This window comes from Phytophthora infestans, genomic scaffold (assembly GCF_000142945.1).
Source record: "Phytophthora infestans T30-4 supercont1.66 genomic scaffold, whole genome shotgun sequence".
In the NCBI taxonomy this organism is placed as follows: domain Eukaryota; phylum Oomycota; class Peronosporomycetes; order Peronosporales; family Peronosporaceae; genus Phytophthora; species Phytophthora infestans.
Window position 1 is genome coordinate 338,007 of NW_003303693.1, and position 17,235 is coordinate 355,241.

The window sequence follows — 17,235 nt, forward strand, 5'->3', positions numbered from 1 at the left end:
GCAATCTCGTGAACACCACCTACTGCTTCAAGTAGAGACGCATCAAATGGAAGCTCAGGTGGGACGACATCTTCATCTTCAATGCTGGGATCAGGCTCAGCGAGCTCCAGCTCCTCATCATCGTCGTACACAGAGAATCCTCCCCCCTCCTCGTCCGAATCAAGACTTGCAAAGACATACTTGTCATCGCCGAGCGTTACAATGTTAGGATCGTCTGTTAAAAATATACATGATAGTTGTTAATATCATGTATGTGTATCATGTATACATAGGAATTGTATATCGTGTACATACACGTTTGAGCCTACCAGATAAAGACGAACAGAAAAACGCAGCGTTCGATGCCGCGTCCACGCGATCGCCGTCTGCGGACTGTTGCACATTTGTGGGGCTTTGCGGAGAGTCGTTAGAGTCATCTGACTCATCAGAAGACCCAAACAGTTCATACAGATTGCGCCTTGAAGTGGTTGGCACAGCTGGAAAAATACAACGTTGAAAAGAGTTAGCTACAACACCTTCGAATTGTATGGATGGCACAGTGAACGTACCGGGTGTGTCTGGACTTGACGAAAATAAAGCATCGATATCGTCGTCAGCTTCGTGCGGCGAAGTAGTAATTAGAGGTGCACTGGAGTGAGATTGCATTGGAGAGCTGGGGTGCGTCTGTTGTCGTACTGGGGTGGTTGAGAGTGGCTCTTCACGCACTGTACTAACTGCATAATACACGATAGTGTTAGACAGGTACGGTGTAATGTACAGGCGTTGTAATATATACCTGCTGGAGGTGTAGTAGCGTCATCAGGTGGAGTGGCTCCATCGTCTTGCCTCGAGGATGCGTGTGTGGCGTCGTCGGTCTGTCGTTCATCTTCCTTTTGCCTCGCAAGCTCATCTATACACGCGTCAACGGTTAGGCTCAGGTTTTCAATACATCATTAGAATAAACAACTTACCGAGGTCTAGTCGATCCAAATACGACATCAGCTCCTTCTCCCCTACAAAGAAGTCTATTCCGCGCACGTCTGTCTTGTTTTTACCGGGCTTCAGATAGGTGTGGTCATTTGAGAGGCCTGTAGGAGGCTTGGAAGACCAGCCTCCTGCCGTAGTTCCTTCCACCGGGCCCGAAACCCCGACATCTGACTGGGAGCGGGAGTTTTCTGAAATGAGCGCCAAAATGAGTGGCGTTGAAAATCCCTGCAGTTTCTTATATTGATTTGGCGTGAACCACATATCGCTGAGTTGCCTCTAAACTTTTATTTTATGAAAAGTTGTGCAATGCACCGCCTGCGCACACCGCACCAGGAAGGATGGGGATCAGGCTTCACATACCTATCCCTCTTTGGCTTAGCGTTTGTATGACCGTATACAAAAACAAGGTGAAAAACAAGCAGATCATTCATGCACCATTTATCGTGTATTATACAGGATAAGCCCTCCCTACGAAACGTGTATAATACAGGCCGTCGCTTTGGGGGGGGTTAAGAAACTTTAAGTGTGCTAGGTGTTGGCACACGGATACAAAACAAATTCACCGGTTCCTATTTGCCGGTAATTGGTAGCACAAGTACACTGTCGCGGCAAGATACACGCGGATTGATAAGCGGCAGTGTGAACTTCGCAACCGAGGTTGACATTTGTACAGGATTAATACAAGTATTATTAATAGAAGACAATTACACAGCCATACCGGTTAGACAAGGACTCATGTTTCCGATCGGGAAGTAGCAACTAAATCTGATGAGCGGCAAATTGTATGTTTCCCAAGATTACGTCACATTTAAAAACAATTATAGAGACGTGGATGGGAAGCTATTGGAGCATTTCAATTGATTGAGCAAACGCGCAACTCGATTCCTTGCGACGTGTAAGCTCCGTCAGTTGTGGTAAATCTGGCACTACCACTAAAGTGCGACAACAAGTCACCAGTCCAGGTTCAGTAGGAAGATACGGGACTGACGACAGGAGTTGAATCATTTAGATTGTTTTAATGCAAATCCGTGCTTGTGTACTATATCAGAGAATTGTTGTTGTTGTTAAAGGCAAATGCCGAAGTGAGTAGATTAAAGTCAATTAAATCTGTCCTCTAAACTACAGTGCTCCTGGCCATCCACCTGATTAACCGGTTTGGGCCGGTCCATTTTGGAACGTCACGCCGGTTAGCCGAACCGTGCAGAGTCGGTGCATATCAACACTCCCCACTCACCGCTACTGCACGTCGTTCCTCTTCTTGATTCCACTTGCTTCGCGAAGGAACGCTAGCGACTTCGTTCCCAGTGCTTTCGTAAGCATGTCAGCTAGCTGCTGCTTCGTGTCGATGTAGGCCACCTTGATTGTGGAACGTTCCACATTTTCTCGAATAAAGTGGTGACGGATATCCACGTGCTTGGTCCTCGCGTGATATCCAGCGTTGCTTGCAAGTGCAATAGCACCTTGATTGTCTTCCCAGACCTGCGTCGCTCCCACTTGCTCGTGACCCATGTCCTTCAGCATGGCACGTGTCCACAGTACCTCTTGAGTGCAAAGGCTTAGTGCCATGTACTCTGCTTCCGCTGAGCTAAGCGCAACCGTCCTCTGGTACTTGGACTTAAACACCACCGGAGCGTTCCCAATCATGACCATGACGCCAGACACTGAACGTCTGTCGTCAATGTTGCTTCCCCAGTCTGCGTCCGTAAACGCTTCTGCCTTGACAGCTTGCGTTCCAAATCCACTCGTTTCACTTTTGTATACGATACCATGATGGCGAGTGGACTTCAAATACTGCAGAACACGAATCGCTGCCTTCCAGTGTTTCGTTCCAGGATCCTCTAGGAAGCGTGACAGCTGCGTGACAACGTAGGTAATGTCCGGCCGAGTACAGGTTGTGATGTACATGAGGCACTCGATTAAGGAACGATACGGTCGTGACCACATTTCAGCACGTTCCTTTTCCGTAGTCGGCGACATCATCTTGGACAATTTCAGGTTTGCTGCACAAGGGTTCTGCACCATCTTGGCGTTCCGTGGATTGAATCGTTCCACAATGTCGTCAATGTACCGAGTTTGCTTGATCATCAACGTTCCACATTCTCTATCGTGGTCAATCTCCATTCCCAAAATGAATTTGGCCTCGCCAAGCTCCTTCATCTTGAATGCGCTCTTCAGGGCGTTCTTGACCTCGCGAATTTCGTCGCGCGTCTTGGCCGCAATGATCATGTCGTCTACATATAGACATACGTACACGAATGCGTTTTTGGAACGCTTGACGTAGACACACTGGTCGGCTCCGCAACATTTGAAACCATTCTGCAGGAACACGCGATGAATAGTCTTGTTCCATGCACTTGCAGCTTGCTTCAAGCCGTAGATGGCTTTTAGCAGTTTGCACTTCATGCCTTCAGCATTCTCGAGACTAAGTGGAACGTCCATGTAGACCAAATCCACCAAACCACTGTTTAGGAACGCTGTGTCGGCATCCAGTTGCTCCATAATGTAGCCGCACGTAACGCAAACAGCGAGTACAACTCGAATCGAGTTCATATTCGCAACTGGGGAGTACGTCTCAAAGAAGTCTATTCCAAACTTCTGCTTGAACCCCTGCGCTACTAGGCGTGCCTTGTAACGGATAACCCGGCCGTTCTCGTCACGCTTCTTCGTGAACACCCAGCGACATCCAATGGAACGAGTTGTCGTTCCACGTGGGACGAGCGTCCATGTTCCGCTCCGGGAATGCGAATTCAGCTCTGACTGCATAGCACGACGCCACTCTCCTGCTTCGTTACTGGCAATAGCTTCTGCGTACGTGTTAGGCGTATCTGGAACGCCACCGATGCTGGCCGCGTACGCCAACACTGCCTCTGCGAGCAAACCATCTTCGTCGATTCTGGCACGCTTAGGAGATGACGGTCCATCACTTCCACGTTCCACATCTTCATCGTCACCATTCCCAAGTAGAAGTAACGGCTCACGATGGCGCGTAGATCGTTCCGTTTCGGGATGGAAGATCATCCGGTCCTCATGGAACGATGGAGGCTGCGAATGGAACGTTGCCAAATCCAACCCATTTAACCTGGGTTCCTCCGGCGCGGGTAGCTGCTGTATTTCTGCGTTCCGTTCCGGTTCAAGGTCGTCCATCTCAATGTCTTGAGCAGGCTCATCTGCTTCTTCCATCGGTTCATCCTGAGCAGGCTGACGTTCCGCTTCAGTTATTGGAGCGATCGTATCATCGTTCCTCGTCACATGGATGACCGTTCCTGAAGCTGGCGACTGCGTGTCATAGATTCCGCCCACCTCACGCTCGTCCAGCTTGACCGACCGTGTCACCTTGACCTTCGACGCATCCATGTCGTACACACGATATCCTTTCACGTTCTCAGCGTACCCGAGGAACGTGCACTTGAAGCTCTTGGGTTCCAGCTTCGTTCTCATCACGTCGTCCACATGAGCGTACCCTTGTGATCCAAAAACACGTAGGTGCTCCATCCGTGGTTTCACCTGGAGCGACAGCTCGTACGGCGTTACATCAGAGTTTGATGTGTTCGTGGAACGGTTGATGAGATACACTGCAGTACTAACCGCTTCCGCCCACCACTGCGTCGACATAGACTTGTAGTGCAGCATGCTTCTTGCCTTCTCCATGATGGTACGGTTCATGCGTTCCGCCACTTCATTCTGCTGAGGGCTGTATGGAACGCTACGCTGATGCACGATACCGTTCCGCTTGCATAGTTCCAAAACTGTCTTGTTCACGAACTCCGTTCCATTATCGGAACGAAGACATTTTAGACGTTCCCCCCACTGTGTTTCGTACAATGCCTTGAACTCCTTCAGTTTGCTGCCCACCTCGCTCTTGCTCTTCATAAAGTACGCAACGACAAACCTTGAGTAGTCGTCTACGAACGTCAGAACATATTTGGCACCACCCTTTGAGATCGTTCTCATTGGGCCCATTACGTCCGTGTGTACTAGTTCCAACGCACGCGTCGTTCTCGTTAGCGATCGTGACGGGAACGTCGTCACGGTCTGCTTTCCCTTCACACATCCACCGCAGAAAGTCTCGTTCCCATTTGTCACATGTGGGATACCAATTGTGGAACGTTGAGTCTTCGTCAACGCGTCCTTGTTCGGGTGACCCATGCGAGCGTGCCAAAGCTCCCACTCGCTGTCAGGACCGGCGTATTGCACGAAGTGTGCCTCCTTCTGCTGACAGTCCAGCAGGAACGCCTTACCGACCTTCTTCCCTGACGCTATCGCAGCGTTCCATCCCCAAATTACACAACTGGAACGCTGGAACTCCACGCTCATGCCTCGTTCCGCGAGCTTCCCGACCGACAATAACCGTCTATCGAGCCCCGGAATGTGGAGCACGTCCACCATTCGGGTGCGTTTACCGTCCAAACCAGTCAGCTTGACCGTTCCAGTTCCTGCGACGCGCAGCTTCTTGCCATCTGCAATCGTCACGTTGATGCCACTGTCTAGTGCCTCGTACCCAAATAGGTCGTTCCGGTGAGGGGTCATGTGCGACGTCGCACCACTATCAATCAGCCACCCGGCCGAGCGTTCTCCACCAACTGCAAACACTGCATCGTCTTGACTGCTCTTCTTTGCCGCAGGACAGTCCCGCTTCATGTGACCCACTTGGTCACAGTTGAAACACTTGCCCTTGAAACCAACGTTCCGTTTCGGACCGTTCCATTTTCGATCGTTCCATTTTTGACCGTTCCCTCGGCCGTTCCGGAACTTGCCTGCGTTCCCATTTACTTGGAACGCCTTCTCCGTGGTTTCCTTCTTCTCGAGTCGCTCGTACTCCTTCAACAGCTTTTCCTTGGCCTCGATGAGCGTCACACCCTTGGCGTTCTCCACGATAGACGAAATGAGCTCGTACTCAACGGGGAGGCTGCTTAGCAGCACCACCAGCTGGCGTGCCTCGTCCATGGGCTCTCCTAGCGTCTGCAACCCGACGATCAGCTCATCAAACGCATCCAGATGCTTGGCCATAGTCGATCCACTTTCCATCTTGAACTCGTGGAGGCGACGCGTCATCGTCACGCGGTTGTGAAGCGTGGTGCGGTTATAGAACTCTCGCAGCGTTCCCCAAGCGTCTATGGAACGAGTGGCCGACCGAATATTGGTCTGATGCTGGAGTTCTACTCCCTGAGCGATGATGCCGAGCGCCTTGGCATCATTGACGAGCCACGCCTCGGTGATCTCGTTCTCCGGCTTGACGGCTTGAATATGCGCAAGCAGGCCCTTCCTGGCTAGCATCATGCGCATATCGTACTCCCAGTGAAAGTAGTTCCCACTCCCGAGGATGACTTCGGCGCGCTTGGTCGTCGTCATGTTTTGGAACGTTCCGGTAGAGTTGAGCGTTTGCGGCTGTTAACCTGTTGTTGTTGTTAAAGGCAAATGCCGAAGTGAGTAGATTAAAGTCAATTAAATCTGTCCTCTAAACTTCAGTGCTCCTGGCGATCCACCTGATTAACCGGTTTGGGACCGGTCCATTCAGGGATCTACAGTTGCAGTAACTGAGCAACGACGTACATGTATCTTCTTCACAATGTGCAAATTAAACTTGGCACTCACACTAACACTGGTATTATACAGACAGACCACACAGAATTTTCTTCCTGCGATTTTGCTATTGCCTATGGTGCACGAGGCAGCGAAGACGAGCTCTTTTTAAGCCTGCGAAAGCCAACCAGCAATGTAGGCACAAATTCGTTGTACGCTCGTTATGTGCGTTGCAGTACGAGAAGCACCGTCCTTTTCTTTACGCCTCTGGTGACAGAGCCAGTGACTCAGTAAATTGCAACGGCTTACAAATCCTAAGTAATTATTGGAATCGGTGACCTTAATTGCTTTCTATTAAATATATTGAAGAACTAAACCAAACAAAAACCTTACTCGATGAAGATACAAATTCTCATCTGCAACAAGCTGACACCAATCCGACACACTCTATTCCTATCACGAACGGTATAAAGCAACCCGTGTATAGAGTTGAAGCCTGGTGTACGATTTTGTCAATATTAGGTGAAGTACTTAAAAATCAATTGGAGACGAAGAACACGAAGTAGGGATAACAACCCAGATACGACTATTGCTTCGCGTTTTGTTTCATTCCAAGAACGAGTCGAAGCAACTAAGAGCAAATAAGTAAGTGCTACTCGCACGTTTTAACATAAGCTGTCGCTGGCTGAGAGCGGCAATAAGAAACTATTGAAATGGAATACTTTGTTTGAAGCTTCAACGCTCGTTAGCGACTGTAAATCTGAACGCTGGGATACTGAAATTCACGACTGAGAATGAAATTTATGCTACGAAGCTACTAGAAAATCACAAACTGAGCTATAACTCGAGACACCGCCGGCAGATAAGGCACAGGCACTCTTTACGCAGACCCAGTTGGTATTATCACAGCGGAAGACGCAGTCGCACGTCCTCTAGACTCGAAATCATTTGTTCGAGACGTAGAGCAAGAAGTCTACACAACAGTTATGATAATGTCAGCAACACTGAAGCGTAAGACTGCAGCATTGCAGCGGCAGCCTGAGAAGGCAACCAGAAATGAGACCGATGTGAGCGAGCCCAAGTCCACATATGCCACGATAAACTTGCTTGGAGGAATCGGTTAAAGATTGTGGCCATTATCGCGCTTCAACTAAAGGCCCCCCCACCCTCACCGCTTAAGGGCCAGTCTTATTATAATGTGATACTGCTGGCAACGAAGCCGATGGAAACAACAGACTTAAAACCGTCTATCTTACCAAAAAAACAGAATCGTATACCATGATCTCGTTAACGTACTGTACAAACTTCAGATCGTAAAAACAAAACGAGCACTTTCTATAACAAGTCTACAAAAGACCATTACGGCGTACACTGCTTCTCACAAGCTGAGGATGTACTAGAGTATCTAGACAAGAACGGTAGTATTGCGTCCGCAATTCAAAGTTCTACCCTGATTTACCAGCTAGCAAATTTAATTGCCGCCGTATCCTCATTTATTCATGGCGTCGATCGCTGCGTGTACAGTCCCTAAAGAAGCCAAGAAGATGATGCTAAGGCTGCAGGCACTCGCAGAGAACGAAGCCGGTATCCACGCGTTCACGGCATCCTGGAGTTGGCAGAGCCTGCTTAAAGGCCGCCATCGCTTAGCCCTTCGAGCTAAGACCCGCCAGGGTCAAATTTGCCCTCCCGAGCTCGACCAGATAGCAAAAACATTTGCTAAAGAGGTACATAATCTTTTTCGTGAACTTGCTTAAATTAAATAGACTGTTTGTTCGAAGATACCGATAGCCGGGACACGCAATTTCTGGTCTCTGCACTGCAGATTGGGTGTAATGCATAACTAAGGTAATTCGGGTATGCTCATTACACACCTAGGTAGCCATAGTTCATTCGGTTGGATGGAAGACGATGATGTAGGTGACCTGCTCGAAAGGGACTCGAAAGATCAAGTCAATGAAGTTGGCACTTTAGTTGCCTTACCTTGACAATCGTTTGGCTCTTCTTACATCGATTTACCTCTGCAACCTGGACGGAGTGGTCCTGCTGACGGGGAACTACCCAAAAATACAGAATGCGCTGTAGATTAAAGTGTTCGTAGTGAATTTGGTGTTAGTGGCGCACGAATTCGAGCACGAGGATAATCCAGTTACGGAAGGTTATCGTGATCCAAGCGGGCTCAAAATCGTGTCGGTCAAACAGACTGAGCGGTGAGCTATCCGACAAAAAAGGAAACTGGTAGCAGCGAATATGATGACCTTCCAACCCCATTAACGCTGCGTAAAGTTAAACGACATTCAACAGGTCAATGTAGATCACAAGGCGCTTGGGTACGAAAAGATAAACAATGTGCCTGATACTTTATAAGTTGACTATCTTGATGTTGTTTCTACTTATTACGACAGCTCTACATCAAGAATGGCCACTTCAGTGGAAATTACGAACACGACACAAGATGGCAAGTGACGATAAATCCGTGCATTCTGTATATGACGACTTGGTGACCTTAATTGTTTTCTATGAAAACGCATTTTAGAACTAAACCCAACAAGAACCTTACTCGATGGAGACGACGGTGAAATCCGCCCGGTGTCTGAGCACTATCCTTCATATAAAATAAAAAAATACGCGCGACAAGAATACCCGCCCAGTTATTTGATTGGTTGAAAGGGGCAGTTTCAGCTCAAAGTCTGAACACAAAGTACAAAAACGATTCCAAAATGTACAGAACCGATGCAGGAATCTTGGTTGATTGTACAAAAACGCCCAAATACGGCATACGGATTGGCTGAAACTAATTTCACTAGTGTGAAAACCATGTTTGGACTCGGGCAAAGGTATGGCGGATTTCACCGTCGTTGTCTGTACAAATTCTTAGCTGCAACAAGCTGACACCAACCCGACACACGCTACTTCTATCACGAACGCTTTGGTTCCCGGAATTTTGGCCCCAAACACGTTAGCTACGGTACTACTATGTCGTAACTTACGACGTACGTATTCACTTATTTATTGTATGCTATTCATAGACACCCGCGGGAAGCGCTACAAAGTATCAGTAGGGTTTCTCTTCAATGTCCCAGTCAATGAAAAAAAACGAAGCAAAGATCAGCAAAACGTGCATTACGATTCAACAAAAGCAACCTCTTATCACAGATGTCACATAACACCTCATCCTACGGCGTCCACAGACAGATATAACTCCTGATCGATTTCCTTTCAGTTTCCCTCTCCCTCCTCATCTGCACCCCCATTGTGGAGCTGCAACTCTCGTCGGGTCTTCTTCCGCTGCCCAACTGCCTGCCCCGGACGCCGTAACACAACTTGCTTTCGTAGTGCAGCAGGGGACGACCGGCCACCGTCAAATTCTTCATGCCAGATTGCAAAGCAGATCTTCGCTTCGCCCCGGTAGGTGTGCCGAACACTTTGCATTGTCCGCCGAGCACCGCTCGCAGAAGAAGGTAGTAGCGAATGACTTCTTTTTCTTGGTTGTCCTTAGAAGCGCGGATACATTACAGGATGTCCGGTGACGCTTCTGCACACCGCTTACCGTCTCCCAATCCTCCGACTGCTCAACTTCATGGACATGGCGCACTGGAGCTCGTTTCCGCTTTTGACAATGGGATGGAGGCGTCACCAGAGCACCAGCAAAAACATCAGTCTTCAACTGAAGCAATTGGTTCTGGAGAACACAATACCACTCACCACGCTTCATCGCATTAGTCCCCGCAAGTCGTGCTGTTGCTTTGTGTGAAAGGTAGGCGTTTACTAGTGCCAGATATACCAGGCCCAGGAACAGACTCATGTTATACTTCTGGAACTTCGTCGACGTTTGCAACGATAACTTCTGAAGGTGGCATTGATCGTGAACATCAACGCCGCCCATCCAGCACTGAGAGTCAGTTACCGCAGCCGGACGAGGCACAGTTGTAGGCCCCACACGTTTCACATTTCGGTTGATATTAGACACTGTCATCATCGACCCCGTGCACAAGTAGTACACAGGTTTGCTGTCCCACCAGTGGTACGCAGCCATGGTTGGTACAGCAATACAACGGAAGAAAGTGAATGCACCGCGATGGATGCTAGCTGACCGCGTCTTCCGAGTCGCTGTGACATTCTGGTCAAAAGCAAGCCTGTCCGTCATGATAGTGCCCGGCAACACGGACATTCCGAGAAGCTCGATAGCGAGGAGAACGGAAGGGTAAAAGCGATCAATTATGACCAAGTGCCACGCATGGCGACGGTCTGCGTTGAGAACGACCTACCGGTTTCGGGCGACGGCAGCAGCACCAGTCTTATGATCAAATGAGCTGTCTCCGATGTCACCTGCACTTCCTGCGTACATTTCTAATCTAGCAAGTTACGACATTTGCTATTAGTAAAGCGATCACACGTCATAAGTTACGACATAAAATTTAAGCACAGTATCTGTGGTAGTAAGCGGTCCTAGCATCACACACCATTATCATTTTAGACTTGTAGCGATGAGGTTTTGCTAGCATTAACATTTTTGTTGTATTCCGCTTCGAAGTGGACGGTAAAACGCCCTCATCGAAAGTAAGTACTGCTGAAGGAGTCCAGGCTGCCAAAAAAACCGTCCCTGAAGCTTGTTCACAATCGGTTTAAGTTCCCAGAGCTTGTCCCGTGTCCGTTCACCCTCGTTATCCACGAAATGGAGGTCACGAAGAAGGTTCTGGCACCCATGAAGCAGCCGAATGTTCCTGTTAGAGCTGCTCCAGCCACCATCACGGATCAATGCGCAGCAAAGCGTCGATTTTGTGGGTAGAGTATTCGCGCGATGAGAAGCCAAAGCGCTTGCAGGATTTCGTGTGTGTTGTACGCTGGTTTAGCTTGTAGACGTCGGCGAATCGGAGCTGGTGTCTCTCGAGTCCGATCAAGTTGCTTGGCACGAATAGCTTGGGCACGGCGCGCTATCTGCTGCGTACAGTATCGGCTCGTCTCAACATTGACCACTACCCACAGAGACTTGGCATAAAGTAGAATAGCGTGAGGAGTGGTGAGTGACAAGCACTTCGCAGCTCTTGCACAGGCTTAACCTCTTCTGCTTGAGACTTGGATATGCAGTGGACGCCTCCCCAAACTCGGATGACACAGGGACCACTTTGTCGCTCGTAGCGCACTAGAACGCGCATCCGCAGCTTTCTTGCTAACGCCTTCTTCTCCTATAAAAAAGGACTCGACAAATGATTTGTTCATGTGCGGCGCGTCGTCACCAGATAAAATATCTTCGTCGCTTGGTGTGTCCGATACGACGGCATCATCGTTGCCGTCGTCAACTCCTCCGATGTCACTTACTCCAGAGCTAAAGCTCTTATACGCACTCACCTGTTCGTTCTCTGGGCCAAAATTAGCGTCAGCTTTGATATTGATGCGCGGCCTAGGCAAAACGCCAGGCGTGGTAGCACGGCCATCGTCCATCTCAGCCTCGCTCTCAACGCTAGATGCATCCGATAGCAATTGGAGGCCTGCTGCTACTTCGTGCTGTGAGCCAGCAGCTTCAATATCTCCAGGTGACAAACTAAACGCTCGTGGCACTGCAGCCTGCGAGAGATTGACGTCGTAATCGCTATCCGACCCAAACAAATCGTCCAGGGTGCGTTGAGACAGCTTCGCGCTCGTATCAATCTGCGAGGCAAAGATACCGCTGCCCTCGGCGTATTCCGTAGTGGGGCTGACGTTGTCCTCGTGATTTCGATATCCTTAACGGCAGTAGCGACAGCGGCCGTCTTCCCACGCTAGGTCGATCGGATGTGCGCCATCCGTCAAGTTCTCGAATGAAATGCAAACTACCCCCAATCTATCCTGTCCTACGTGTCGTATTCATCGTATCTCACTTCCACACCCTACCCCTGCTGGGGTTTTGCTCATCGTTCATTTGGTCTATCACATCTTATATACTTGCAAGTATCTTGAATAAAGTATTGTCCTTAGATTTTTATTATGTCGCACCCGCTATGTCGTAACTTACGACATAGATGGCGTAAGTTACGACGTCGGGAGCCAGGAGGTCAAAGCAACCAGTGTATAGCACTGAAGCCTTATTTCCTGTGGTATACGAAGCGGCCCACCCTCAGTACATAAAATAGGTCACGTTCTGCCAATTTTAAGTGAAGTACTAAAACGTCAATTTGGAGACGATGACCACAAAGTAGGGATAACAACCCGGATACGACTACTGCTTTACGTTTTGTTACACTCCAAGCACGAGTCGAAGCAAATAAGAGCGAATAATTAAATGCTAATCGCACGTCTTACCTTAAGTTGTCGCTGGCTGAGAGCGGCAATAAGAAACTGTTCAAATCGAATACTTATTTATAACCTCAACTCCCGTTAGCGTCGTTAAATTCAAACGCTGAACTGATAAAATTCAAGATTGAGAACAATTTTTATGCTACGAAGCTAGAAAAATCACAAACTAAACTCTTTCTCAAGACACCGCCAGTAGATGAAACACAAGCATACTCTACACAGACCCAGTTGGTATTATCACAGCTAAAGTCGCAGTCGCATATCCTCTAGACTCGAAATCATTCTCTCGAGACGTAGAGCAAGACGTCTACACAACAGTTATGATAATGTCATCAACACTTGAAATGTAAGACTGCAGCATTACAGCGGCAGCCCGAGAAAGCAACCAGAATTGAGACCGATGTAACAAACTCAAGACCACGTATGCCACGATAAACTTGCTTGGAGGAACCGGCTGACAGCTGCTTCGTAGCGTTTAAAGCACAAACAATAACCAGTTAGAAGCGTAGCTAAAAACCAGTTAGAAGCGTAGTTCAAAATTGCGGAGAGAAAAAAATCCGTGAGTCGAAGGTCAGAGCGAAGAAAGCTGGCAAAAAGCGACGAATAGCTGAAGCCACGACTACCGAGCTGGAAGAAAAGTTGAAGCAAGACAATCACGAGCTCTCATCTGCTAATAACTCGGTTCAATGTCGAACAAATGAAGTACGAACTCTCGGGGCTGCGCAAGGCACACCGTACTGAAGCCACGTTATCGTTCGAGCAGGAAGACAAGACGCAGTCGAAGTCAAAGGTTTGTGGTGAAGAGATCGAGTGGAGAGGTGCTTGTGCGTTGGAGCTCAAAACCGACAATGACCTTCGGTTTTGAGCTGCAACGCACATGCACCTCTCCACTCGCTGTAGCCACTGCGATCACTTCTGAACTGCTAGACTTCAGAGTGATAAGAACGCACGTAAACTTCAGCATATGCAATAGGTTCGAGTCTCTTGTCTTGAAACTAGAGGTTGCAGATCTCATTGCCATCACACCTGTGTTTCCGGGGCAAGTTGTGCCACCGTAAACCGCTTTAGGTTTACAAACAACATACTGTACTTTTATCAAAAATCTCGAGAAATACATGTGGGGTGGTATGTGCTTGGTATATGCAATTTAATGAGGCACCACCGTCACTGACTCAGCATCGCGACAAGAGCTATAAAGAAACTAGCCGAGCGCCGCCGATACGCGGCGGTAGTTTAGGTTTTATATTAGATGTTTGCCTTCCCGCCCCCGCTTCGCTTCGGCGTAGCCAGCGTACAGCGAACTCATGCCTACAGTGCTAGTTGGTTTTCGTAGGCTTAGAAAGAGCTGGTATTCGCAGCCTCGTGCGCTACAGGCAATAGCAAAATCGCAGGAATAATGGTCCATAGCAGTGCTAGTGTGAGTGCCAACTTTAATTCGCACATTGTGACGAAGATACGTCGTTGCTCAGTAGTTACTGCAGCTGGCGTGATTGCCCACATTCACGGATTTACAGGTATGGCAAAACATTATTATAATTCTTTTAAGAACCTACGTGTGCATGTATAATGACCTGTTCGATCGTAGTTATTCGTGATTTCTTAGCACTAGCGGTCTTAAACTCGTCCAAATACCGTACAGGTGCTAACAAGTTCAACAGAATCTCGTTACTTAAACGCGTACTAGCTCCAACTACACCCCTTCAAACGACCATTTTTGATGAAGGATATCGGCCACGACCCAATGCTGGCGTGAGCTGTGTATCCCACAGTGTGTAGTGTAAGCCACGGAAGGCGTTGACCTGGCACCAGAAGCTGGGGAAATATTCGCGGAGTGCGAGTCACGCTGTCACCGACACGCACCATGACCGGGATGGTCGTCCGTTCATCCAGATGAAGAGTGCAAAAATCAATAACGATCAACGACGGTTTGTGGAAGTGCTATATCGTGTAGTGACATTTGCAGACTGCAACTTGCAACACCTCATAAAACTTGCAGCACCTCTAAAAATCGGGAAATACATCGCTCACAGAGACGCACCGCGAGCGGAAATACTGCGCAGCACAAGTGTGTCCTGATGCGGTGTAAGTAGTACAGCGATACGGCAAAGATTATCGTTAAGACTGTGACAATAAAACCAGCAGTACCAACTACCAATGCTATAGCAGAGGAGTTACCATGTTGATAAGAGGTGGGGGGGGGGGCTGGGAATGTACGAGGTAAGGAAATATCGTCTTGGCAATATGTAGGACAAAGTAGCCATCTGCTGTTGCATTTGGGGATCGGTATTGCGGAACGACAAGTTACTGGTAGTCGACCAGTGGTAGATATCGATATCGAATTTCAACACAATCAAATGATTCGCAGTCGCCAACTCTATTCGGCAGTGCCATTTATGCCTACTGAATGAACTGTTACGGTAGCATGACTTTATGTCGTGCGAAAGTGGTAGTACCAGTTTCGGTACAACTTACGGAGCTTCGTGTACTCTTCGGCAGGAATCGTGTTGCCAAGCTTGACAGGGTTGTAGCCCCGACCACTCAATCGATTAAAAAACTTCAATAGTTTTCCATCCACGTCTGCGGCTTTTACATTCTTGGCCAACCCCGCAAAATCGTCAAGCTTGGCGGCGTTGAAGAGGTTGGCACCGTACCTTCTTTCTTTCTGTTGTCTTCGTTGTCTTCGTCGTCTTCGCTGTCCTCGTTTTCATCCTCGAGCTCGCTGCGCAGTAGCGTCTTTCTATCGTGTTGCTCCGTACCGGGAGAAACACGCACATCGGACACTGTGTCCGTCGAAACTTCGGGCGCGCGAGCGGATGTTGGGGCTGCGCCGCAACTGTTTGTGAGAACAGCGATCGCAGCTGCAGCGACTAGGACGCAGGACACACGCATTTGCAGTAGGTGGGTTGTCTTGATTTGATACTGTGGGGCAAGAAGGTAATTGAAGAATAAGCTGTTATGAGAGCATGCGTTGTGAGAAGTAATCTACAAGTGCAAAAAAGAAGTACCAGTTAAATCTGATGAGCGGCAAATCGTAGATTACGCCACAGTTTGAAAGCTACTACAGAAGTCCCCCTCACTAAGCGTAGGAGGCGATTTGATCAATTATCTTAGGAAAAGCAGTGCATTCTGGTGTATATCCTCAATTCATGTGATCAGATATAAAGGGGTATATGAGGTGCAAGCTACGTTTATTAAGGGGGACTTTTGTATAGGGACCTGGATGGGAAGCCATTGGAGCATTTCAATCGATAGATCGATCGCGCAACACGATTCGTTGCGACGTGTAGGCCAAACTCCGTCAGTTGTGCTTTATCTGGCATTACCACTACATGTAGACTGCGTCAACATGTCATTAGTCCGGGTTCAGTAGGAAATGACGGACTGACGACAAGAGTTGACTCATTTGGATTGTGTTTCGATTGCAAATCCGTGACCGTGTACTACGTCAGGGTATCGGATGTTTTTGTTGGCATCGCGACAGTTGCAGAAACTTTTGAGCAACGACGTACATGTATCTTCTTCACAAAGTGCGTACTAAAGTTGGCACTCACAATAACACTAGTATTGTGTAGACATACCTCACAGCTCTTTCTTCATGCGATTTTTCTATTGCCGATGATGCACGAAGCAGCGGAGACGAGCTCTTTCTAAGCCTACGAAAGCGAACCAACACTGTAGACACAACTTCGCTGTAGGGTCGTCTTGTGCGCTGTCGTAATTGGACCACGTCATCTAAAATATCTACACTGTATTATCTGTCGCGCTTTTACGGATAAATCATTGGATTAAAATAAGTATTATAAGGAAGTGAGTATTTTGCCTGACTGGCTAACCGCAGCCAATTAACTGAAACTGTATTGTGTAGCTACATCAGTAAATTCATGTGTTTCCCAGTGTACATATGGGGATTTGCACAAGGCTATCCATTATCCGAAGAGGCGGCCATCGTTTTGATATTATAACTACATTTAATAATAATGTATGTTGTTGTTGATATTCAAGTGCTAAACTGAGGGCCAATGCATACAGGGTGCTTAGCGTACACGAAAGAATGCGTGTTTCCGAGGACATGCTTGTAGTATACTAAATACTCTGTACTCAGTAGTTTCTGTGAGTTACAATGGCTATAATGATAACTACAATTGTTTTGTTGTAAAGATATTAAGTTATCTGAGGTGTTTCTATGACTCATTGAAATCCACTCAGACTATGAGCAATACCTCATATTAATTGTACCAGTATGAGGTATTGCTAAATCGTACATGTCACAGTAGCCGGACGTAAGGACTGGCCGTAACTTACGGCGTAAGAAGCTTTCTTAACCCCCCCAACGCGAGAGCTTCTGGCTGCGCCCATTTCCCGAAACCCCATATACGATACTATTTATCTCAAAGATGGGAACACATAGTTAAGTCTAGTTGCTAGTTATCATGTCTTGGCCACAGCCAGGGCACACCCCAAACCCCACGCCTTGATTGC

At 48.1% G+C, this 17,235-nt stretch overlaps 1 protein-coding gene across 1 annotated transcript; it reads right to left on the bottom strand.

Annotated features, from left to right (window-relative positions):
* Positions 1-15,184: 15,184 nt before the first annotated feature.
* PITG_18224 (uncharacterized protein) lies at positions 15,185-15,645 on the bottom strand (the record flags this gene model as incomplete). The annotated part of the gene is made up of 2 exons (XM_002997806.1): positions 15,185-15,339; positions 15,408-15,645. 2 exons carry the CDS (start codon positions 15,643-15,645, stop codon positions 15,185-15,187), a joined length of 393 nt encoding a protein of 130 aa, XP_002997852.1.
* Between the last annotated feature and the right edge of the window lie 1,590 nt (positions 15,646-17,235).